Source organism: Drosophila grimshawi, unplaced genomic scaffold, assembly GCF_018153295.1.
Source record: "Drosophila grimshawi isolate 15287-2541.00 unplaced genomic scaffold, ASM1815329v1 contig_44, whole genome shotgun sequence".
Lineage (NCBI taxonomy): Eukaryota > Metazoa > Arthropoda > Insecta > Diptera > Drosophilidae > Drosophila > Drosophila grimshawi.
The window spans coordinates 10,362,772-10,388,723 of NW_025063240.1; the positions used below are offsets into that span (position 1 = coordinate 10,362,772).

At 41.2% G+C, this 25,952-nt stretch overlaps 2 protein-coding genes and 2 long non-coding RNA genes across 7 annotated transcripts; 2 read left to right on the top strand and 2 right to left on the bottom strand.

The window, feature by feature from the left end:
- Positions 1-18: 18 nt before the first annotated feature.
- On the top strand, positions 19-3,273 carry LOC6558946 (exocyst complex component 1). Its single transcript, XM_001984615.3, has 6 exons — positions 19-808; positions 870-1,097; positions 1,164-1,601; positions 1,665-2,182; positions 2,245-2,752; positions 2,816-3,273. The coding sequence occupies exons 1-6, from the start codon at positions 128-130 to the stop codon at positions 3,161-3,163; spliced, it is 2,721 nt and encodes a 906-aa protein (XP_001984651.1). The 5' UTR covers positions 19-127; the 3' UTR covers positions 3,164-3,273.
- A 173-nt stretch (positions 3,274-3,446) lies between these two features.
- Positions 3,447-25,528, top strand: LOC6558322 (sodium-dependent nutrient amino acid transporter 1). Of its 4 annotated transcripts, none has more exons than XM_032742272.2 (6): positions 3,447-3,766; positions 13,607-14,242; positions 20,912-21,143; positions 22,762-22,907; positions 22,965-23,101; positions 23,158-25,528. In XM_032742272.2, the coding sequence occupies exons 2-6, from the start codon at positions 13,616-13,618 to the stop codon at positions 24,932-24,934; spliced, it is 2,919 nt and encodes a 972-aa protein (XP_032598163.1). In that variant the 5' UTR covers positions 3,447-3,766; positions 13,607-13,615; the 3' UTR covers positions 24,935-25,528. The 4 variants fall into 4 exon arrangements, with proteins under 4 accessions (XP_032598163.1, XP_032598160.1, XP_032598166.1 ...); XM_032742269.2 differs by having other exon boundaries at positions 3,448-3,719; XM_032742275.2 differs by having other exon boundaries at positions 3,466-3,520.
- LOC116806181 lies at positions 7,924-8,732 on the bottom strand. The gene is made up of 2 exons (XR_004365562.1): positions 8,626-8,732; positions 7,924-8,535 (listed from the first exon to the last, which is right to left on the bottom strand). It is a non-coding gene; the product is annotated as an uncharacterized LOC116806181 (long non-coding RNA).
- On the bottom strand, positions 11,123-11,904 carry LOC116806178. Its single transcript, XR_004365561.2, has 2 exons — positions 11,606-11,904; positions 11,123-11,548 (listed from the first exon to the last, which is right to left on the bottom strand). It is a non-coding gene; the product is annotated as an uncharacterized LOC116806178 (long non-coding RNA).
- Positions 25,529-25,952: the final 424 nt, after the last annotated feature.

The following is a 25,952-nucleotide window of genomic DNA, read 5'->3' on the forward strand; positions in this document are numbered from 1 at the left end:
AGTTGGCCGCGTTAGTGCAAGCGGTGGCTCAGCGAACAGCTGTTCTTGGCGGAGGCGTTCTTCAATTTGGAAACAATTAAATTACTATTGCACTTGTAGATAAGGCAACTGCCAACATTCTTTAGTCATGCTGACCATTGGCACTTTGGCCAACATCAAGCATATACTGCAAAAGGAGCTCTTTAACGTCTCGACAAGCGGCGAACGGCTGCTCTCCGTGGTGACGGTGACGAAGACCTTCAAAAAGAAAGACAAACGAGCCTGTTACCTCTGCGTGGTGACGACAGCGCCCCCAGTTCCCGTTGTCTCCGTGTGCCTGGTGAAGCAGTCGGAGCAGCGGGAGAGCGAGTATAAGCGCAAGCGTAGCTGGCTGCTGGACGAGATCAAATGGATCGATGGACGCAACGAGCAATTCGAGACGCACGAATTTGATATCCAATTGGAGAAGCTTTACAAATGGTACGCCCTGAATTTGCATGAGCGTCAGAATTTCCTGGCGGTGCTCAATCGGCAAATACAAAAATTTGTGCGTGGACCGCGTGCCGAGTTCCGGAATGTTCCCAGCGCTTGGCTGTCCGAGAAATCGCCGGAGAAAATTGCAGCTGGGCGTGCGGGAACAGGAAGTGTGGCCCAGAAGCCAGCGAACACTGACGATGAGGAGGACGAGGAGGAGGCACAAGAGTTTACAGCGCTAACCGATAAGGAGGCCAATGAGTTGGGCAAACTATTCTCGGAATGCGACTTTGCCATCAAGGATGCGGAGCAATTCATCGAACAACTCTCAAGGGAGCTGCACGATTTGGATGGCGTAAGAGAGAACTATAGTTACCAAATCATATCCAATCTAATTCGTATCCCTATTTTCACAGGCCAATATGCAAAGTGTTTTGGCATCGGAGCAAAAGGTGCTTAAGATGATGGAGCACATTGATAGTGCTATAACCGAGGCAGATAAGTTTGAAACGCGTCTGGATACCTATGAGGATATATTGGGGCATGTCAAGGAGACCATGGAGAAGATTGGCGGCAAGAATGCTATGATTGAAATTGCCAACAACAACAACATCAAATTGATGAAAGAACTCAACAAAGTTATTGTGTGTACCATAAATCTAGAACCTTGCTTATGATTAATCTCAATATTCCAATCCTACATCTTTTAGAGCCAACTGGACTTGCCGCACAGCCAGCAGCAGGCACTGGATGATCCCGATCTAAAGACACCGGCCGGCCTCAAGGCGGCAATTGCGGCAGCTCAGTGCCTGCAACAGGCAATGAACAGTGACATTGATCCAGCGCTGTTACGCCTGGAAGCCGTGCAGGATCAGCGCAAGCGTTTCGAGAAATGGAAACAAAAGTTTTCGGCCATTGTGAGTCGGTTCATGAATAACCTATTTATTCATCTGGGCAACGAGTCGAAGACCAGCACCGATTTGTCACTGCCCAATCACTCAACGGTGCACAGGGAACTGGCACCGTATACGGAACTGATGCACTGGACTAAAGCCATGGATCGCAAGACCTACGATGGCCTAATGAACGTCTATACGCATTCCTTGAAAAAGATCTACGTGCAGGATGTGAAATCGTTTTTTAATCTGGTAAGAGGGCTTTAACTCTCAAATAGGCTTTCAATATTACGAAATGAAAACGTTGCGTTTTAGGCGAAAATGCAGGTTTCGGAAAAGCTACAAAGTTCCCGGGAAGACCTCGATATGTCCAGTTCGTCACGGAAATCGGCTGTCTCCACAATTCCGTATGGCACGCTGGGCATTAATCGTGAGCAATGGGGTCCTGGCGTGGACAGTGCGGATCGTGTGCGTTTTGATGCGCTGCTGGAAAAAGTGTTGGCCGAACTGGAACCGATTGCCCTACAGGAGCAGTTGTTCTGCATCAACTTCTTTCAAATGGATGTGATAAGTCCGACAACGAAGAACACACAAACAACGCTGGATATGGATAAGGATAAGGATAAGGGTATGGAGATGACGCAGTCCTTTAACTCCTCAACAATCTCTCCGACCAGTGCCAGTTCAAAAGGTGGTGGTGCTGCTGGCGTGCCTCAAAAGCGCATTGATCGCCAGATCAATGAGGATGTGCGTAAGCTGATGATGGGACTCTTTGATTGCCTGGAGCCCGAGCTGGTTAGCTTTATCCAAAGCTTTGAGCGTGTGGATAGTTTGTAAGCAACGCTTCTCAAATATGTCAGCGAATCTTGCTAATCTTGTGCTCCTCATCATTTAGTTATTCGCTTTATGTGCTGGTGCGTTTGACGCAGCACGTCATGTCCGCCCAGGACACACATTCCTTTCTCAGCATGACTTTTGCCTCCGCCTTGGTGCATGTGAAGCGTAATTTTGATCGCTTTATGCAACAGCAGCTGCAGTCCATCAAGGAGGCAAAGCTACACAAGCGTTCAAAGGCTATCCTGCCGTATGTGGAGAACTTTGAGAATTTTGCACAGACGGCGGAGGGCATATTCCGGAATTCGGATCGACGCACCGACATGGAAAAGTGGTATTTGCAGCTGGTAAATGCCATATTCGAGGGCATCAGCATGCATGCGCAGGAGCATCCAAAGACGCCGTCGCAGGTGGTGCGCATGGAGAACTATCATCATATGTATGCACTGCTCGCACAGCTCAAGGTGCCCGGCCTTGATGCGCTCAAGAAGGAGGCGAAGAGTCGCTACATTGATGCCCTAAAGGCATATGTCACACAGTACTTTGGACGTCCACTGGAGAAGCTAAATGTAATCCTTTCGCACATTGAGGATACACAGCATGACTATTAATGTTTGCCTTTCCTTTTCCAGCAATTCTTTGAAGGCGTCCAACTGAAAGTGGCGCAGGGCGTTAAAGAGACAGAGATTAGCTACCAAATGGCCTTCTCGAAGCAGGAGCTGCGCAAAGTGATTAGCCAGTATCCGGCGCGTGAGGTGAAGAAGGGTCTGGAGAACCTGTACAAGAAAGTCGATAAGCATCTGTGCGAAGAGGAGAATCTGTTGCAGGTGGTGTGGCATGCCATGCAGGAGGAGTTCATAGCCCAGTACAATTATCTCGAGGAACGTATACAGAAATGCTATGCGGGCGCCATGATCAATCTCGAGTTCAACATTCAGGACATTCTCGCCTTCTTCTCGGACATTGCGCGCTCTCACTGAGTGCTAATCTTCTACTTCAATTCAGTAGCGATTTACATTTAAGTGCAATAGTTTTTAGAGCGATGTTTGTTTTTTTTTATGACAAAAAATATACGCGCACATTATTTAAACAGCTGACTCTCTCTGAAAGTTACGAGCGAAAGAGAGAGAGAGAGGGAGCGAGATAAAAAGAGAGTGTTTGTCTGTGAGAGAGATCAAAATGAATTTCATTTTGCTGTCTGCTCGGAGACCAGCTTTTTCTCCGCTCAGTCAATTTGCGCGCTTCGTTTCGTGCGGATGTTTCGTTTGTGCGCGCTGAGCTTATTTTCGCTTTTTATATTTGAAACTCTTGTGTCGACGCTCGCTGCGCTTGCGTGTGTGAGTAGTATTTGTGTGTGTGAGTGTGTGATATGCTAAAGCTAATTCAAAAAGCCGCAACGATCGCAAATAAATTGGCAAGCAAACCGGGTGCATATACTTATTGTCTGACTGTCTGTGCCTGGCCTGGTGTTCTAAAGGCCTCCCCTAGCACCCGCACGCGTCCCTCCTACAGCTTGCGATCCTTTGCGTTTAAAAGGTAACCGTTTTGCCTCTTCTCCGAGTACCCAGCACACAAAGTATAAAGTAAGCGACCAGTTCGACAAGTTTTTGTTGTTGTTGCTTTTGCATTTTTTATGCACACGCTCTTTGTGTCTGTGTGTGTGTGTATGTGTGCCTGCTCCCTGTTCATGTTCTTTTATATTTTCCTTTGCATACAAATGCACGTAGGCAGCAACAACACCAACAATAACAACAACAACAACGGCAGCTACGTAGTATTTCCTTTCCTTCTTTCTATCCGTCTGCGCTGCTCTTTGAGCTTCGTTTGTTCTGGCGGTCATCAGTTTTTGTTGTTATTGCCTTAGCTGTATTTTAAGCAATACATACGTTTTTTTTGCTAAAAGCTGGCCACCTTGATAAGCCGCGGGCTGCCAAGTCCAAGTTAGCGATTGGCCGAACAACAACAACAACAAAAACCAAGTTCAATGTTGCCGTTGAAAATGCATTTTTTGACTTCCGCTACGCGCCTGCGGGTCAATAAACATTAATTAGTTGCTTACCACGTAACAAAAATAAAAGAACTTCAATAAACTGTGTGTCTGTGTGTGTGTGTAAAATAAATTTTCAAATTAAAAGCTTTAAGGTTAGGTGTCAATAAAATGCATTGCGCTGAAATAATGATGAAAAAGTAGACTCGAAAGAGATTCCGTGATATAATGAAATACATACATATATTGTGTAATAAACTGGGTAATTGAAATACAAAACTCTTCAATGATTTACATTATTTGTTTAAGCGAAGTGAATACGATCTGGCAAAAAGCTTTTGAAAATGTTGAGATGATCTATAGAAAACATTGTAATATACAAAATATATTAATATAATTAATCCTTTTTAATTTTTGTTACATAACAAAACTAAATTTTGTTTATTGACAGTTAAAAATCGCAATTTTCTCAGTAGCTGATAACAATTTTTTAAAACAATTTCAATTTTAACGTTCGTTCTATTAATCGTGTCAAATTGAGGATTGCTTACATTTATTTATTGTTGAGTATTGTTGACAAAAGTATATGACTTGAAAATATTTACTTTTGTTTTCATACCCAATCATATAAATATATATTATGACCACAAGGGAAATGCTTTAAAACTGTGCAATATCCGCTGTGAATTCTCGCTAGTCTGCTTATCGTAATATATACATATAGACATAGATATATATGCAGTGTGCCGCTATTTCAGATATTGCATTGTTCAGAATAGACGAACGCGAGTTGGTAACTGGCAACTGTTAGCTAGCTGGGAGCTTCTGAGGGCCATTAGTGCTCTTCGTGGGCTTGAACTGAGTCATGAGCTCGCTCTTCAGACACTTTTCTTTCAGCCTTTGTGTTGTGTACTTTATGGCAATTGCTGAGCCAAAGAACTGGGTATTGAAGTTTACTTGAGGTTAGCCCCGCCAGCAAAATGTGGCAGTTTATTTTTGTATACACTTGCTTACAGAGCTGCTTAACTATGGCTTAGCGCTTGTAAGGCTTGAGAGAGAGAGAGAGAGAGAGAGAGAGAGAGAGAGAGAGAGAGAGAGATCAGAGAGAACTGCGCCTGAGTTGAGTAATTTAAGTTTTGCCTTTAGAATTTGTGTTCCGAATTGTATAAATAACTTTTCTTACTAGTTCTCGTTTCGTTTTCTTTCTTTCTTTTTTCTTTTTTGCATTTGGCATTGCAACTTGTCTGCTATTCCCATTTACTACTAGCTGCAGTGGGCCGCAACAGCTTTTGCAGCATATGAAAGCTAGTGACCGCTATTTGAAATACAGTTTTTTGTAGTTGTTTTTCTTTTTTTTACCGACTAGACTAATTAAAAAGAGTTGTTTAGTTATCGTTTTGCTTTGGTCAGCTTAAAAGCCACGAAAGTTCTTGGATTACTCTAATCGCTGAGCACCTCCAAATTGTGTGTGTATTTTCAGGTGGCAGCAGTTTTTTTTTAGTAATAGTTGGCATTTGAGTGCACATGGTACATACGTGACGCCTTAACGTATTTTTTTACATTTTTCGGATTTGGTAATCAGAAAAAAAAACCCCCTAAAAACATATGCAGTGCAAAGTGTGCCATATATGGACAAAAAGACGAGTATAATATGGTTTGTTTGTATAGTTTATTATGCAGTGGAAATGTGCACTGAGTGCACATTGTTCAAAACAATGGCGTTATACGATAATAGAAATTAAGCGGGTTGCATGTCACAGCTGCTGAGAAAATGAAGTCACCTCCAAAGAGTCACAAAAAGTAAAAAAAAATATAATTAAAAAGCAAGCGAGAAAAGTTACGGCAAGTGCTAACTAACTAAATATATATACATATGTATGCATATGCATAGACACTACATAATACACCCAGCGTCTGGGGCAGTGAATCTTATTGTTGTGTTCTCAAGCCATGTGAACAACAACAGCAGCAACGACAACAACTAATACTAGTCAAACAACAGCACCAAGTGCATTAATCAAAGACCATTAAAAGTAGCTAGTGCTGAAGGGCTGGCTGGCTGGCAGGCTGGCTGGCTGTAGCAACTGTTGGGTGTTAATGCCTAAACCGAAAGCCAAAACTAGCCTGAAAGTAACTCGGCAGATTGTAGGCAATAGTTGTTTGCGACCGTTTATGGTGTCAGTAAGGTAAGGTAAGGTACACTGCAGCAAATAATGGTCGTTGTAATGATGATAATGATGCCCCTCTTTGGCTGCACAACTCGCACACACCAGATCGTCCTGAAAGTGGTGCAATTTGCCGCTTCTGGGCCTCTGGGCTCTCTTTACACATAAACAACAACATGGAGCTGAAGTTCTTTGCCATGGCTAGACTTGTGCTAGAAAGTGGCCAAAAAGGCAAGAAGCAACAAAACAAAACAACAAAAAAGAAATAAACTAAAGCATGTTGCGGAAAATGGCGTTGCACTCAATTTGGTAACTGACAGGCGGCAGAACTGAGGAGCAGACACGACTTCAGCTTCAGCTTCAGCTTCTGCTGGTTTGGTCTCTTTTCAGCCAGCAAAACGTGCAGCTGATCGAGCGGCGAGTGGAATGGGAAGACGGACTCGTGTCTCACATTATATATACATATGTATATGTAGACCAGCTTGCTACGACTATTTCTTATATGTTAGCCAAAACATGTTAGCTGGATTTGTGTGGTTTTGGCACGCATAGATGTATTGCTGTAGGAGGGTCACTTATTAATAATAAGTCAAAGTTTCCTATTTGATTAATATACATCCTATAATTATTTTTATGCGGAAGCATGAAACTGGGGTGTTTTAACGCAAAAATTCGTGCAAGATGAATTTCCGAAAGACGCAAGATTTCAAATAAAAACTGCTAAACACTCGCATGTTATTGGGGCATTAAAAATGTATTGTTTGAGTGGTATCGTCATCAATTATGGCAAATGTTCTATGTTAGTGCTGCTTGAATTATTATTAACAATAATAATTGTTGAGTTGTCGGTTTAAAATTAGAAATGAGCAGGAAACCAGTAACTCGTCTCGGTTAACTCTAACAGCATCAGCAGCAGTAGCATCAACAGCATCTTTAAAGAATCTTTATCCCAACGAAACATAATCGCAATTCGCCGCATTGAATCATCATAAAATATTTATAACGCCAACTAGGAACTCATTAGTATTACCTGCGGCTGCTGCTTACCTGCCCATTTGCATTGTGTGTTGTTTGTTGTGTGTGAAAAATCGAAAAGTCAAAATAAACGGAATTCAATTACACATTGTCGTCGACGTGAAACGTGGAAACGTGAACCGAATGAAGTTGTAAAACGTTTGTGCGGCGACCTTGAAAATTTCGCCAGCTATAAGTAAATTTATCTCTCTCTCTGCCCGAAACCTTAATGAAGTATCTACGCTTCGGTTTGTTTCATTTTGTTTACCTTCCAACCTTAGCCCAACCAGCCCCGGGGCTTGAGTTTCTCGGTTCAGGTAAAGAGTAATAAGTACAAATATATATCTAAATATCTGTATATATGTATGTGAAAAGGTATCGGCATTATACACACTCGAGTGATTAATTTCCTGTTTATGCGCACTTTGTTCTGCGTTCTTGCTTGTGCGGCTTCTTTTGGGAACAGACAGGAACCAAGAAAAAAAGAAGAAATTCAACAACAACAAAAAAAAACCCGAAACGCACAATTTGAAGGTTTTCTACTCAATGAAATACAGATGTACGCATCTATATATGTATGTATGTATTGTATGTATTTATTTGTATATTAGTGTGTAGCTTGTTCGAGCATTAATTTTGATGTGTGAGGATATTTGCTGGCACAGAGTTTGCATGTTTCGCTGATATTAACGCAGCTACTAGTCGCCAGATCAGATACTTGAGCACTTGTGTAGCAGACAGATACTGTGTGCCGGTTACACGTGTTGCAGCGGCGTATCAGGTTGTAAAACGGTTCATGTACACGAACGCCCGCTCTGCTCACTCAATGTCCACACACCACTCACACACACACAACCGCATACACATGCACATTAACTACCTGACAGGTAGCTCAGCTCTGAGCTCAGGTGAGTTAAGTTCGCTTCAGTCTTTCCGTATCTTTCGTCGTTGTCGCGTCTTTTTCCTCCAGACCCTGGACGGGGCATTGTTTTGTTTTGAATGTTTCGTATACGATTTCAGTGGGAATCGAAATTGCTGAGAATATCAGAAAAGCCCGAAAAAAAAACCATACACACATTAACGGCTGCGACGTAATTTCCAGGAATTTTTCGCAATTGAATTGAAATTGATTTTCGGACATCGAGTGCGGTGTTTTAATGTGCATGAATGAACGTCAGAGGAGAACCTGAATGCAAATGAGGCGACGTCATTTCCAAAGACCCCATTTAATGTTGTCTGTCGGATGAGTTTTATGGAGCACCGCGGCTTCACTTACCAGTTTTTTGTGTGCAGTGTTACGTTTTACAGTTAGAGCTGGAGTCACCGAATATTATTGAAACCAGAAGTGTGCAATCTATGATTTATTACCTACATAAATAGTGTGTGTGTATGTATGTGTGAATATTTATTCATTAATAAATTACACTGTGCATAAATTGCAATTTATTCAAATGGTAACTAAATTTATGATGACATAACTAACAGAAGATTCCATCAGAACACTTGCTTTATTTAGGTGTATTTTTTTATTCTTTATCAGCCGGTTTTCTATAAATAATTGCTTTTACTACGCCTTTTTTTTGGCCTCGCGTGTGCTTGTTAGCTGTTTTTTTTTCACAATTCTATTGACTTTGAGTTCGTTGTTTGTTCAATTTGTGGTGTTTTGAATGGGGCAGGGGGTCATTTTTGTGGCTAATGATTTCGATAATTGCCATTGTGTGAATGCTTTTTGTTAAATGGATAGACAGCAAAGTCAAAGGCGCTGTCGTTTAACTCAGATGCGAGATTTGAGATTTGCATTGTTTGCATAGATTATGATTGCCAGGTGTGAGTCGGAGTCTGAGTGTGTGCCTGGAAGACTGCAATTAAAACGCAACAAGGGCGGCACGAAGTAAATATTTATGCAAATCATTGGTAGGTACTTTAACTACGATCATAACTAGACAAGCTTCAACTTCAACTTCAGGCTGTTTAGGTTTAGGCTTGCGGTTTGCACATAATGATTGAATTGCCAAGTGCAGAAATAATGCTTAACTTAATGCTCTTGACCCACTGACAAATGAACAACAGGACAGAGAGTAAGAGACGTACAAATTGTATTCTGTTTCGCGCTTGAATGGGGCACTTTATTAACACAGTTATAAAGTGTTAAATATTTCGTTGGATATATACGCAAATCAGGTACAATTAAAACCAGAAAAATGTGAATGTCTTCAATTTGCAATGCTTGTTGTTGCTGTATAATCTGCCTTGATCTTTATTACGGCGAAGTGCTAAATGCAATTTAAATTTGGTTTAATTGCGCGACGTGTTCGCTTCGGTTGCTTGATATGAAGATGGAACTCTCCGTTGTTGTGAAATAAAGCCACTGGGCCAATTTGAGAAATATCTTGCTAAATGTGAAAAATTTGTTTTGTATATGAATGGAATGGAATGAAATCATTGAAGCGTTGAGTCTTTTGTTGCTATTGTCGTCTTGTTGTGGGGCGTGTCGTGTACAGATTTGCACCACTGGCCCCCCATTTAATTACATTCGATTGAACAATCAATAAAAAGCAATCAGCGCGATACAAAACACACACACTCACACACACAGAAATACTTTTACCCATGTCTTGTTTACAAGTGCACAGACGGCATCGTTAGTCTTCAGACTTAACCATAGTATTTTACATAATCAACTAACTGGTCGATCGGTTGTTTTTGCATCTATAAAGTAGCAGCAGCAGCAACATCTGCAGTAGCAGAAGCAGCAGCAAAAGCAAAAAGTGTGTCAAGCCGACTGTGAAATGACAAGTCACCTGCATTTGTTGCTGATGTATCTGGTGGATTGGCAGGTGCCAGTTGGGTCGCATAGTCCACGCACAGTCATACTCGTATTATGCACCATTATGCTGAACTTGTTTCTATTTGTTGTTTTTACTTTCGTTCGTGGCGCAGCTTAGCAGTAAAATCAACAACAAACAACGGCAAGAAGAAACAAACAAACAAACGAACAAACAATCACATCTAGTTTTACTTTCCTTTCTTTTCAAGCGACGACTTTCAATTATTAAAACTAAATACAGATGCTAAGACACACACACACACACATATACTTAGTTATCCGGCAGCTTGAGCGCCTGCTGACTTTGGCTGTTCATTTCTAGGCGGGACTTACTTGGATAAGAAACTATTCCAAATCGAAACAAAAATTGCTAAAATTTGCTGCGCCTGTGGCTTAACGAATGCATCTTGAAATTAGTCACACAATCGGGCATTAATTACACACTGCTGCTAGAATTTCAAATGTACTTACTGAGCTCGCATTTGGGGTTTTTTTTTACATTGTGTACGCTCCATCATTGTGACATTTGTTGAATAAGTTCAGGTTCAGGCACTCACCCGAGAATCTCTTAATGATGCTTTAATGTGGGACTTTCGCTCTATTAAAAGGTCAAGCCATTTTAATGGAGCTACTTCCTGCATATGTTCAGGCAGCTGGCCAGAGATCGCACATGTTCAAATGGCAGTCGGAAACTATTTTAAGTTGTGTTTCGGTGGTCTGACTAAAACATATATTCTCTTTAATTTAAAAAGAATCACTCGATAACTTGATTTTGCATATAATTTTTGAAAATTAAAATGCATATCATGAAATCTTAATTATACTGTGATTCTATTGACTACTACTAGTTTTTTGTATATTTCCAAACACACTTTAATCGAGTTTGTATGCTATGAGTTCTGGCTTTTTATGGCACCTGTCTATCTTTCCTAGAACTATTTAAATGTTGGGCAAAAAGTTCGGTTCGGTTTATTACCAAAGCAACAAACAAACAAAAAAAAAAACACTTTAATTTTGCCGGCAAGCTCAAGTGCAGTTTGGGCTAAATGGCATGTTAATGTTCGTTCAACTTGGCAGTGGCAACAGTTTTCAGTTCCAGACTTTGGGCCCAGTTCGAATGCGGGTCCGAGTTTTGAGTTCGAGTTTGTTGTGGTTACGCGCCGCTGACTTAGCGACTGTTGGCGTTGGTGGTGGCGGTGGTGCTATTGCTGCTGCTGTAAAAGGTGGTGCTGGCATGTCAGAACCTTTATCATGCCGAGGAGTCTACAACAATGCAGCAACATTGTCAAACTTCGTTTTTTCTTGTAGAATTAGTTGTTATAGCTGTCGACGTTCAATTTGAGTGCACAAAGAAAAGCAACCGAAAGAATGGCTGTTGTCAGAATTAGGTTTTGGCTCGTAATGACGTATATGCTGCATTTTTACGTACCTGTTAATAACCTGCAACTTGATGCAGTAGTTACAAACCTGACTCCAGGCACAAACACTGTGTCGCCTTATTCCACATTTCGTTGCCACCACCTCTGGATGCGTCTTCGTCTCCGATTCCGTTCCACACACTGAGTTGCCCAAGTGCCAACGGTCCAGCGATTCTGGCCCTTCAACTGAAGTATATACTTAAGTATCTGTCTGTCTGTTGCTTTTCTGTTTGGGTATATGCACTCATATCAGTTTCTATACCTATACCTATACCTATACCTATATCTGTATCTGTATCGTTGCTTTGGCCGGCGCCGCGTTTCTTTCTGCAAAAAAAAAAAAAGAAGAAAAAATAAACATTTTCAATAATAAAGAGCCGTAACCGACGCGACGTCGTTTTGGTGCCTTAATTTGCGTTAAGAGTGCCGACTTCAGCTCGTAAACATTTTGCACAAATGACGTGAAGTTTGCATATACATATGTACATATATCGTGTGGTTGTTGGTGTTGTTTTCTTTTCATTTTTTGAACTGGCAATTGCAGTCTTAAAATTTGTATTAAACGCTTTCAAGATTGAGATACGTATTCAAAGTGGGTGTTGCTGTTGTTGGCCTGTTTCGTGGTCAGCAGTGGCAACGAACTCGTGATAAATGCTGTTGACCGTTGTTTTTGTTGTTGCTCTCGTTGCTGTTGTTTTGACTATAAACTTTTCGAGCTGAGCTCATTGATTTGTGCAAGCATGCATAATTATTTTGTAAAATGTGCATTCCAAGTGATTGTGATAAGAGCTGATAAATATTTAGTTTGTGTTTTTTTTTGTCTTTGTAAGTCTGTGTGTGTGTTTGTGCGTTTGTGTGCCTGTCTGTGCTTGTTTCCAGTATCGTGGCAAGATAAAATGTATGCCATCGTGACGATAAGATGCTTGCCTTTTGTTTGCCAAGAGCAACAACAAAAGCAAAACAAACAAAAACACAGTCATTAATATAATGACACAACTCTTGTTTAACCTTTCTCGATAGACGATAGTCGATCATTTGAGTCACTCGCATCGAAATTGTTGCCACGCTAATGTTATTCAATGACGCTCTTGACTTTATTTATATTTTGTATAAGCTGTTTAAACATGCGTATTAATTGCATTTATTATTTATATGCAAAGTTGATATTAACCCTCAACGGTAGGCCGCTAAAAATATAAACAGATGACGTCTTTGATATGGAAAGCGAATCACTTTTAGCAAACCTTAAAAGCATTGACAAAATTGTTTCACATATATTTTAGCTTAAGCCTTAAACCTAATGTGTTTATATGATTCTACTTTTCCCTATGATTTTAACGAGCTAAGTCTTGCACAAATACTTTCAGTTTTATATAAATTACATATTCGAAACTTGAGCCAAGTTCTTTGTGTCAGTTTTGTATTGAAACAGCTGTTTTTACGACATTGTTTGCGAGTTTTTTATTTTATTTTCATTTGCTTTCTGTATTTCTGTCTGTGACAATATTTTCACCGCCCGTCAGAGATAAACGTAAATTAAAACACAGCTGAATTTAGTTCAGTGAAATTTTGCAAAATGCTCGAGAAGTTATTGCCACATATTATTGTGTTGTATAATAAAAACAGAACTCAATGAAAGTCCGGCATAGTAATAGTGTCATAATCACACATAACACAACAAATTTTGTCCATTGTTGGGATGTGCCCAGAATTGTGCCTTTCACTTTCTTTTACTTTCGATAATATGCAGTCGTTTAATAGTATTTCTCCTATTGTTCTGCAAACGCTGCCGAATTTGCATTCGATTCGCATGCAAATTGTTGTTTAAGAGGAAATCCACACAAAAAAAAACCTTAACCTATGAATCATTTCCTTTGAAAAAGGTTGAAACAGATTTTTGTTGTGGATTTCGTGCGAATTAAAGCCGGTTAGGTTTATAAACTCATTAATAAGCAGCCAAAAATCTCACCTCTTTTCTCTCTCTCACTCTTTCTCTCTATTGTTTTTGTCAGATCTGATCGATGAGCAACAATTATAAGAGCCACACCAGCGACGAGGCTCTCGTCGAGCAGCTGAGTCTGCCTAGAAGTGTCAAACCCCCGTCAACGCTCACCTATAAACAAATATCCGGCGGCATGGCGACACTGCCACGCCCCGACGCGGAGCAGCGACTACGCAGCGATACATCCTCAGCTCGCACATGCGTCTACATTGGCGGTCCAGGGGGAGCAGGAGGAGGTGTCGTCAGCAATTCGTCGGCAACTCTGGACCGCCGGCAGCCACAGCGCATGTCCTGGCTGAATATGCGACGTGCCAAAACAGATGCCGCCGAACTGCCCGGAGTGACACCCTCGCCACAGACAACACGCAGCTGCATCTCGACGGTGTCGAGTGTGGTGGACAGTGGTGGCGGTCGCACGACAGCCACCTCGGGACGCATCAGCTCCAGCGGCATCATTACGCTCAGTGGAAGCAACAACACCCTCACAGACATACAGGGCTACCACGAGCACGATCATCTGCACGATGGCGTCTCCAAGAACTATTCCTCTGTTTCTGCCTCGGCGTCAGGGCATTCAGCGCACAACATTACGACGGCCAGCAATGCCAAGCTACTGCCCGCCGCAGAAGATGAGTCAAATCAACAGGTAAGACACAATATTCAAATAGGTTCAAATATATTATTAAATGCTCATTTGTTAGGTTCTTACATATATTTTATTAGATATTCACGTTCACAAAAAAATAGATTTCATCTGATAGCTTTATCTAATCACGCATTCATTGTATCTTATCAGAGGTGTATTTAGCTTATTCATGAATGAATCAATTGCTCAACGTGCAACATTTTTGCTCGGTTTGAGTAATGAGCAAAAAATTTGGAATATACGTGACCGGAACAGAGGAGAAGATTCGTAGACGAATCGATCAATCGGGGAGCCAAAGATCGTCTAAGATCTCTATAATCAGTTTGATGTTGGGCTACGTGCGATATGAATCACTTTTGTTTCGGCTTATCTAATCGTAAGCTTCCGTGGCCGTAGATTTATGTTGCCCACTGTGAGCGGCGTTTTTTTCATGCATTAATTTTCGCGCTTATTATATATTATTTGTGTGTGCTTATTTGTTTGTTATTATCGTGTCGAGCTATTGGTCGTGCGAAGATGTCGATTACGAGTGATCGGAGGAGAAAAACTTGTTCCTCTCAAAGTTTCTGTGGATTGCTGCGGGCCTTGACAACTGAAAAAATAGCACAGCATTTTGTTGACATCTGCAATGAATTTGGACTCGTTTGTCAGAAATCGGGTTGACTTTTTGTTTTGCCAATGCTCATTTGCTGTTGGCCTAATGCGCCTGCTTTATAGGGTTGTCTGTACAACATCATAAAAACTAGTTTCGGCATTAGTTAGTATGCCGTTGGAACGTTATTTGGGTTAGTGAGGCACGGGCTGTTGGGTTGGGCTGGAACTCGGACACTAACACCGACTCTGAGACTGGCCATCGTTCATTACTTTTCTACTGGCCTCTGAGGCGTCCAATTGCTTTTCGAGTGAGTGTCTAGCGGGGCATTTTATAATTTGCGTTAATTGCATTCATGAATTCGTATGCTGAAATGAGTGCTAAGTGCACATTGAATGTGTGTCAAAAAGCTGCTAATTGGTTTTAATTAAGTTCTCTCAATTTGAGTGTCCTTAATTTGAAATTAGATTGCTTAAACTAAAAATACACTCTGATAACTTCTGACTGTTATACAAAATGTAAATATCTGTAATTATAAATGGTTCGCTTTATGAGTACATATTGAAACCAACAAACTAATTTTGTGTTTTCCCTTAATAAATAATAAGAAAATAGTATTCAAATGTATTTCTAATAAATTACAATTTTGAAACAGGCTAAATAGCACTTATAACAGTTATTTTTGTCTTCGAATTTATGTATCTAATTAAAAAAGAAAAGCCGTAAAGTATGTTGTACAGTTTGTCATCGTAACGCAGCAATTCAAAAAACCACTGCATAACCTCAGGGTTGCAGCTGCGTTTGTTGCCTAAGTCTTTTGTGTACACATACAGACATGCATATGTCAGTATGCAGAAATCTTAAAAGTTTACCAATACAAGCATTATAGAATACATTCCGAGCATGCACTCAAAATAAATACTGCATTGCGAAGCGTCTGAGCATATTTGCCATAAATTCACAATCATATAATAATTATTCGTATGCGCATTTGAATGTATATAGTCCCAGACTCGGACGCGGACTCATTTGCAATATTGCTTGCCACAACAAGCAGCCGCCCCGTCGCTTGTGTATTTATCTATGTATGTGTGTGTGTGTGTGTGAGGCGGGTGTATACAAACAGAAACACACACACAGACAGAATACATACACTTGTGTCAGTTACTTCATCTCTTATGCCTTTTCGTTTCCAATTCGCTGATTAACAAGTTCAACAAAACGAAAAATGTGCATCGACTTTCGGTGCGAATTCGACGACGCAAGTTGCACGTTTTTGAATGCGTTAAAAGAGCCACAGCCCCAATTGGAAAGATGATGACGGACAGATTCGCCCGCTGCCTGGTTGACTGACTGATTGTATGTCTGTTGGCTTAAGCGATGACGTCATTTCATTTGCTGCATTGGAGCATTGATATAAATACTAAAGCGAATCGTATTAAAATAAAATTGAAAAAAAAACCGGCTCAACTCAATGTGATTGTGGGTAGCAATATGATAATTGGCGGTTATTAGAATTGCATGAACGAACAAGACTTGTGGAAAGCAGCTTGGCGCAGTGAAAGTGGCCAATAGTGGGCACTGTGTTTGACCAGAAGAATTGTTATACACATTTGAGGGCGCGTTTCACAGAATCCAGAGCTCGAAGATGACGACAGTTGGGCAACCAGCGCAACGCAACACTGCGCTACCGGGTTGGGTGTAACGGAGCACTGTGGGCTAGTTAGCGATTTGGCAGCTATATGGCTTCATGATTTCAATTCCTTTCACTTGCCACAATGATTAGAGACGAGACATCAACCGAAAAACAATAGGCCCTCTGTCCCAAATAAGGCAGTCAGACGGTCAGTCAGACAGTCAGTCAGTCAGACAGACAAACAGACAGACAAACTGCAATGCTCCAGTGCCCCCAAGATGCATCCCCTTACTACACTAGACTTCAACACTTTACAACATTCGCCAGCCGAGTAACAAGTGCTCCAACAATGCGATTGTCCGCGTTTACAATTGTATGCGTCTCTTATTCAATCTGTTGACAAAAGATTTGCAGGCACCTTTTGTGGCAACAGCCTCCGCTTCAGTGGCATTGTGAACGCATTTTCACACTCCAATTTCGTGTCGAGCTTCAACAATTGACAGACGCTATTAAATTATAATTGTTGTAAATGAGAAAAGCTACAAATCTGCTACTGATAGGCCACAACTACTATCATAATGAAAGCGGAATTAAACTTACATATATGAAATCGCATTCGAAATTAATTCTACATAGAAAACTTTGAAAAACTAAAGAATGGGTATATTTATAGGCAACTTTCAGCTGCCTTCCACTCAGTTTATAATTGGCCTGAAAGAGTTGCGCTCTTCCCTTTTGCCGCCTCGTTGTGGCCTCATATTATTTTCAAATGAAGCAAAAATTTTAACGGCCACTTTGACCATTTGAAATGCCAGGCACACCAGCCACCAAAATGCTTATGAAAATAAAGCAATTATGAATGCTAAACGCAAGGCAAAAAGTAAGAATTCTATTTGCCTCAATAAAAAAGCAAACCTGACAGCGTACAGAATTAAAGAATGAGCAACTAGAAAATACCCTGTGAATGCGATTCTTGCAGCGACTTTATTTTATAATCTAAGAAAAATATAAGTAGTAATCTGAAATATATGAAGCAAACATTTTTATAGCACAGATTTGTACTCGATATGTATGAAACTTGAAACTAATTTCTCAAATCCAGGGTATTATGTTCATCAAGTGAAGCTCAATTAATGCTTATCAAATATACTTAAAAAATTCGGGAAAGTCACGCTCTCAGCGGTGTTCAAGCCAATCCATCAATATTTCGAATGTACAATGGGTCGACATTTCCGTTGCAAGATTCGCTTATGGTCAGTGCCTCGATCAGTTAACAGAGAGCCAATAAACTATTGATGTATATATGAATTTCCGTGCTTAACTTAACATTAAAGGCCTGAGTAATGCCAAATGTCCAGCACATTAGTTGTGATTATCGTTGTTTCTTGTTGTTGTTATTCGACTTGAGATCGTGTGTGCGTCAGAAATAATATTTTTATTTTCTATTAACGCGCACATAACAGAGCTGGCCAGAAATCATTTATTGTTGTTATTGCGGAGCACAGTGAGTGTTGCTAATTATGTGCCCAGACAATAAGGCTTGCTATCGGGTTCAGTGCGAGTTCGAGTTTTAGTTTGAGTTTGAGTTCGAGTCTCTCGATGCGATCCAGTTTCGCTCGCATGCTTACATAATAATTATAATATTATGAAATTATACTGTGCTGCTTAGAACGTGTTAAAATGAAATTTAATTTAACTGTGTGAAGTAGACGCAGTGGTGGCAACAAAAACCAAACCAAAAGACTAATGGACGGGTTTTCTCTTCTTCGCCTTCACATTATTCTAGCCCACTTCATGCTGCTCTGCTGCCCCGTTGCCCACAAATAAAGCATACGAGTTAATTATGCTCACGATATGGGAAACGTCACAGCGTCTCTCAGAATTTTCAATTTAATTTTAAATCACAGTCGCAGTCGCAGTCGCAGTCGCAGCTTGTGGGCGTTCCAAGAGTGAAAAACGAACCCGTATCTACAGATAACAGAAATATAAACATAAAAATGTGCTCAAGAAGATGCGGTAAAATGTATCAAATACATTTCGTTGTTAGTTAACGCATACATAGAACTGCCTTCGGAGAAGAAGCAGTGAGGCGTACCATATGGCAGCAGTTAACTATTCGCGCACACTGTTTAAGCACATGCGGTGCAAGCGCATTGTTCGGTTTTGGTCGGTTCGGCTTCGGTGTCGGCGCTGGGACGCTAACTTTGCGCAGTGACTGTGCATAGAAAGCCACACGCTTTAGAGACTTGGCGGCCGCCCAGCCGGAGTCAGTTCTGCATTAATGAGAGAGCAGTTCAGTTCAGCTCGCTCGCACGCTTCGTGTGTTCGCCCCCAGTGTCAGTCTTGAAGTCTTGCAAGTCTCCAATCTCACAGAGTCTCTCTGTTTCCCCGCAAGCCCCAAGGCACAGATCCCAGTTTGTGAGTGCCGCGATGAAAAGCGTCTGCGATTTCGAATATATTTCTACCGGTCGCAAGAGGAAAATCAAATAGCTAGCTCAGTTATTAATGAAAAACTCGTTTCGTTTTCTCATTCCGATTTTCCATCGATCGATGTACATTTCGTTTTGGGTGTCGGTTGGCCCAGTCGCATGTGAACGCTGCTCCGGTGACGAGTGGTGCTCGCAACGCGTAACCAATTCACAATTGCCACAGTGGATACGAGTGCGAAATTTATTTGCCGATCGATTGCTGCATTTCAGCAGCATTACGCATACGCCGTGTGTGTCGCGCTTGTCTGCTCATGCTCATGTTTTCCATCCATATCTAATGACAGTCTCTGCCGCCCGTCTTCGTTTACGGAACCAGCACGCGTCGGCATCACTACTTTTGGCCAAGTTAAAGTTAAAGCAGCAGCAGCACCACCAGAAATCGTTGATATATGAGTCGATGGCTCTGATACGCTGACGTCGCCGTTGGCAATTCAAAAAAGATATTCAATAAGCAGTTCAGGGCTGAGCATTGAAGGTGTTGCCAATTAATATTTAAAGCGTCCTCGTCGAAACGTGATAACTTGTTCCACATATATATATAAATATATAATATATATATTATATACATATTGTGTTTATTTACTGTATTTTCTGTTATTTCTTAAAGCCAGCGCCTTTTTTGTTTCTTAGTTTTTTTTTTTATTGTTGTGACATATACGATATTCCACTGAAATAAACGGCGAAAATTTAAATGTAAAAAGTTGACTCTGAAATTTGCATGAAAAAATAAACAAAAGTTTTTAACTTAAACATAAGTGAACTTAATTGAATAAGTGCTTAATACAACAACAGATTCCACCACAACTTGTTATAAAACAATACAAAAGCTTAAACCGATTGTAGTTTATTTATTTAATGTTCGATTCTCATAGATATCGAAATAAATTTCATAAAATTGAAATTAAAAAGCAAATCTCCGTAAATTATATGCAAAATATAACAAATGCAAGAAAATGACAAATTCTACTGCACGTATAAGCAATACAAAATCTGTCCAAAGATGGAAATACCAACAACAAAATATCTAGCCGACTATCTGTATGTTGTGCATGAGGATGTGCCCTTCAGATATTATCGCAAAGTAAGTGCCAAGATAACAGATATTCACATATGCAAAACTGAATCTGAAAATCGTGTAAAATTAACAGTTGCTTAACGCTTGGTTTGTTTAATGGTAGTATCAGTTGTATGCTTCATATGGCACATGGTATTATATGATTACAGGCATATTAAATATTAACCATAACTGCCAATCGCACCAATAAATATACGCTTGCTTGAGGTTGGGGCGTTTGGCGTTTGGCTTTTGTTTACATTTTCACTGTGCGGTTTTCGCTTTATTAACTGCGTTTTCTTGGGCGCCAAGTCTGTCTGTCCGTCCTGAGCTTGACTGTTTGCGCTCTCTTGAATGAATTTCACTTAAAAGCGTTCCAGTGGCAAGCGATTTTTTATTTAGTGTTTTGTGATTTTTGCTTTGGCTTTGAGCTGTTAAGTTTTTTTTTCTCCTTTGCCTTTTTGGTTTTGAAAGTATTTACTGCTATTGTTGTTGAGTGTTTTTTGCTCCGCATCTAATGAGCTTATGCGGCACATTTCTCAGGCGTCAGCATTTGGAGACCTTCGTAATGGGCCATACTTTCTTTTGCTGCTCATTACGCGATAGATAAATATAAGAACCCAAATGGGAAGTTGTGCGAAATGGTAGTAGCCATAAAACAAATAAACATCAAGCAAAATTGTTAACCGAAAGTAAATAAATAGACACAAAGTTACACAAGTCGCAAAGCGGAAGTGGCGGAAATGACTGTTGTAATGTGGGTGTTTCAATTGCCAGCGGATGTGGCAACCGTGTGTGACATCTGTCTTTATCAATACTAATTTTTGACTAATGTACTCTCTCTCTCTCTCTCTCTCTCTCTTTATCTATCTTTCTTTATCACTCTTTCTCCCACCAGACAAAATGCTCGGTGTTTCGTGGCCTTGTGCTGTGCATTTGCTTGAACGTCAGCTTTGCGAATGTGGTGCGCTTCCCACGTGAACTGGATCGCTACGGTTCGGCATACCTGTTGCCGTATGTGGTGCTGCTGTTTCTAGTCGGTCTGCCCATGATACTACTCGAGATATCTGTGGGACAGTTTCTGGGCCAGGGGGCGGCGCACACTTGGCGAGCCTCGCCCATATTCAAAGGTAAGCGACAACAAACACTTGTAAATTGTTTATGTGTGTCTGTGTGTGTGTGCAACAGGTGGTAGCAAGCAACCCTCTCTGTCTGCATTTGTGTGTTGGGGAAGCAAAAGCTGTTTTAGTGCAGCGAGTTTGCAGGACAAAGCTTTAAATAAAAGCTGTGCAGTGTCTGCAAGGATTGCACTTCCGTCGCATTGGAATTCCCAAATTGCAATTCGGCTAGTTGCAACATAAATAGCGCATAGCATACTCTGTTGGTTGGGGCGGTCGTGCATTCCAGCAGTAAAAGACGGTTGGACACATCCCGTTCCTATTACCCGCAAACTCAGAAATTGTGTCCACTTTGGGTTACAACGCAGAAATTTACGATTGAAAAACAATATCACTCGCTGGCCAACTTTCGTCGTCATTCTCTGAAGCAAAAATCCAAAGCAAATCAAGCAAGAATTATGCAAAATATAAAACACAACTATATAAAAAAAACGAATACAACAAAAATCTAAAACAAGAAATCACGAATCGCAAAGATAAATCAAAGACAAACAAAAAATTATCAGACCAAAAAGTATATCCAATGCAAACAAAAAAACTAAAAAACCAAACATAAAAACACTAAAAAAAATGCAACTTAAATGTGAACCTAGGTTATAAAATCATCGTGTGTTATCAGGACGACAAAAAAATCTCTGAAAAAATAACAAAAAAAAACATTAAAACTACAAAAAACTGCATTGGTGTGTGTGTCCCGTTCGTGAAATCGCTGACGCGCCAAGGTCCGGCCCAATCTAATCGGGCTGGCTCGACTGTGAAGAGAGGGGGTCCCAAACCGGGGCGGGCTTACCCCTTCTTCGTCATACTCCAGGAGCAAACTACTACAACGAAGCAAACAACAACAACATCGCTCTCACAGAGGAGAAGAGGCACCCCCAATGTGTGGGATGTCTATCCCTCTCCTTTGTGTCTCCCGTAGCAGTTGTGTGCTGGAGGCAACTGGTCAAGTCGGCCCCCCAAAGCCTTGCGGAAAAGGCTGACTCGGGCGCGTCCACAAAAACTAACCATAGAGACGTTTAAGGCAAATTCTAAATGAACAAAAGTATAAACCAAAACAAACGAAAAACCAAAGATATTCAAGAAAAGTGCAACAACATTACTAATAATGGCAAAAAGGAAAAACTGCAAATTACGACACAACACCTTCGAAAAAAGACCTCAGTAAAATACAACACATATTGCTGGGTGCTGCTGGAATGTCTAGTTGTATCGCCCTTTTTTACCATTAATATTATTATACTTATGCGTTTTGGTTTTGGTTAATATTTGTTATTTGCCTTGAACTGTTACAGGTACTTTCTTAATTATAATTATGTGTATGGCCACCAACACATTAACCTGCTTAAATCAATATGCAATTTATAACCAAGTCTAAACATGAAATTCGCATAGCGAAAACTTGACCGATTTTCAAAAGTAATACATTGGTCGTAATAGTTTGGCATCTGGATTAATACTGCAAATCAATTTTGAAAGACGATTTGAAGACATTCTAAAATTCAAGACCAAAAATTAGATTTTTGTATTAAATTGTATTTATATTTATTTATTGAATTCGCACTCTTTACAGGAGCCAGCATAATAAGTCGCTTTGCCTCGTGGGTTTCGGCAATCTGGATATCACTGCAGGCCGTGCTTGCACTGGCCTATATAGGGATGTTCGTCTCCAATGGGATACCCTTTCGCGAATGCGTGGGCAACCTGAAGCTTAACTTGGTAAATATCTTGGATTAATCTTCATAAACGAGTAAATTAATTTAATTATGTTTGCAGCACGGCTATACAGTGACAGGCAACAGTGGACAAGAGTGCCTGCAGCAGACCTTTCTGACGCCGTTTTGGCGCAATCCACTCTATTTTGGCCTGCTGGCAGCTGGCTTAATTGGCCTTTGGATAGTGGTCATGTTGTGGTACGTATGAAAAGCACAATTTACTAAATAGTTTGTAATCTTTAATCTATTTGTAGCACTCACAATGGAAAGATTCTGCGGCGTAGTCTGTTCGTCTATGGCCTGGCAGCATTGGGTCTGCTGTGCGCCTTGACTGGCTGGGAGGTGCGCTACTCCTTCTCCCGCCACTACTTTCCCGAACTGTGGGCGTTCGACAGCTCACTGCTGGCCGAGAGCAACATTTGGTTTAATGCACTCATACAAGTGCTCTTCTCGGTTAACTGCGGCTTCGGTGCGATGCCAATGGTGACGGGGAAGTTCCTGTACAAGGGTGATGCCGTGCGCACCTCTGTCGTCTATCTATGCTTTAATCTGCTGATCAATGCCATCGCCGTAACGCTGTTCATGGTTCAGTTTGATTTCTCCTCAAATAGCTATCAACTGATGGATGAGCTAAAGCCACTGACTGCCATCTATGATCGTGTTTTGTACGGCGCCCAGTCGGAGAGTGAGCTACTGCGTCATCTTATTCCTTCGCTCATCTATGCGCTGATTATCCTCTCCGCGCTCGTCTCCATCACCGTTGCCGTCTATACGTCGACTCGACTTGTTCCTCGCAGGCCCAACTATGTGATTTGTCTGATTGCTCTGGTGGTTGCCGTCATGTCCTTTGCCGCGCCCAAGTTCCTCATAGCGCGTGTCCTAGACTCACGAGTTGTGGGCACTCTGATCGTGACGGCGCTAGTATTCGAGCTGATTGCCATTACGTGGATCTATGGAGCCAAGAATATCTACACGGATTTGGAATTCTCCATAGGAAGGCCCATTTTCCGAGGCTGGATGTGGCTGTGGTGCAGCTGTCCGGCAATTCTCACAGGCATACTGGTTTGGTGGTGTGCCGACGATGATCAGTATGATCTCCTTGCGGGCTACTTGCCGCGCTGGGCGCCAATCCTCTTCGCGTTGGCAGTGATTCTCATTATTGCCTGTGTACAGATCTTCCGCCAGGTGGAGTACAATTTCTTTGGCATGATCTGTGAGGCCTCGAAGCCGGCAAAAGAATGGGGTCCGGCCGATCCGCTGGCTCGTCACTCCTGGAAGCAATGGCGTTCCGTCTGCCAGGATACAGGACGACGTGATTTTACACTACGTCGCCGTGGTACGCGAGATTACACGCATTCCATCAAGAAGGGTCAGTACTCTACGGCTCAGAAGTTGGCCACAAATGGCCAGACAATTACCCATCAGCAGCAGCTGCAGCAGCAGACGCAACAAACGCACTGGAAATCCTCCACGCCGGGCAACAGTTCGCCCAACTATAGTGGTTCCATGTTCGGTGACTCGGCCATCGAGGAGGACATCAGTGTGGACAAGTTCCCAGGCATCAGTACACAGCAGTACGTGCCATTCCAAGCCAGCGATGGGAAACCGCTGAGATACTCTCAGCGTGCCCGTCAAACAGCGCAGCCACAGACATTGGCCCGAGGGCCGCCACCGGGGCCGACGACGGTGGAGAAGCACCGCGAAGTGGTTTATATCCGGCGGCTTTCGGATGGCGGCAGTGGCAGTCATGCGACACGCATTGAGATCTCGCCTTCCAATGAGTCCATTACCTATGGTAATGGCAAGATCAATGGCAATGCCATGTCCCGTAATCCTTTGGGCCGCTCGACGGGATGCTTGGCGCCGGCGCCGGCTCCACAGCCGCCCAACAGTCATATCAAGCGCTCGGCGAGCTCTGTGGTGAATGTTAACAATCACAAGCTACCTCCGCCTACGTCCGCCGCTGCTGGCGACCACATCTGTTGGCGCAAGTTCAACATTAATCCCGAAGAATACTCGACGGAGTTGTAAGCTGTCATTTGTTAACTGCTTTAACCGTGGCCAGGCCTCAAAACGGGAACGAAACATTCACATTCAAAAAGACTTGTTGCATCCAAAATAAATGTATCTGAATCTGTATACTTGATTGAGAGCAGATCCTTTAAACTTTAAGCTACGAATTACGCGAACTATGCCCATATGCAAAGTGTATCTTCTAGTTTTGAACTGTATATATATGTAGAGATCATGTCTAACGTTAGTTTATATCGTAAATATACTTTAGTCCTACAAACTAAGTACATTTTTTATATACATAATTCTGTTGTCATTCAACCGCCACAACTAAAAGATGTCATCCTCCAGCTGGATGACAAGTAGTTAAGATTTATATTAGAAATTTGTGAATGTGTGCGAGCAAGTCGTAAGTATGTCTGTGTATGTTTATTAAGTTTATATAACTGTGTGCCTGTTAATAATTTGAATATATGTATGTATTCGCTTTTAGTTTGACATAGTCCTATAATTCTGTGTAGTAAGTGTACGAATTTGCGTTTAACTGTTAAGTAAACTGCACAACGATTACAAAAAAAACGATCTAATGAAATAAATGATACAATTAGTAAATTATAAACAAGTTCCTTTGGTTTTATTATAGCAAAAAGTTAAAAAAAAGCTGCATTGTTACAGTTCGTTGTCTTTATTTCGAAGCTCATTAGTATGTTGTTTATGTCCATTTCCATGTAGACAAGAATATTACTTAAACATTGTCAGCCTAAATGTATGCAGCCAATATTGTTCAGTCAATCTGTCGAAAAGTATGCAAAGTAAATATTACAGAGTAATTAACACAGACTTTTATAAGGCTTTTGACTCCGCAAACCCATCTTTGTTAATTCAAAAACTTTATCCTTTGTGATTTCATGTCACTTTGTTATTAAGATATTCATAAATTACCTTCCGAAATACAAACGATAAAAATCTACAAACTACAACTACTACTAAAACCAAAATAAACTATATGTATATAAAATTTAATTATAGTAGTAGT

Bases quoted from the DNA above. Each gene is read 5' to 3' on its own strand.
- LOC6558946 (XM_001984615.3), top strand. From the start codon at position 128: ATGCTGACCATTGGCACTTTGGCCAACATCAAGCATATACTGCAAAAG. The intron at 809-869 runs GTAAGAGAGAAC...CTATTTTCACAG, and splicing joins AGCTGCACGATTTGGATGGC to GCCAATATGCAAAGTGTTTT. The intron at 2,753-2,815 runs GTAATCCTTTCG...TTCCTTTTCCAG, and splicing joins GTCCACTGGAGAAGCTAAAT to CAATTCTTTGAAGGCGTCCA.
- LOC6558322 (XM_032742272.2), top strand. From the start codon at position 13,616: ATGAGCAACAATTATAAGAGCCACACCAGCGACGAGGCTCTCGTCGAG. The intron at 14,243-20,911 runs GTAAGACACAAT...TTCTCCCACCAG, and splicing joins AAGATGAGTCAAATCAACAG to ACAAAATGCTCGGTGTTTCG. The intron at 21,144-22,761 runs GTAAGCGACAAC...CACTCTTTACAG, and splicing joins AGCCTCGCCCATATTCAAAG to GAGCCAGCATAATAAGTCGC.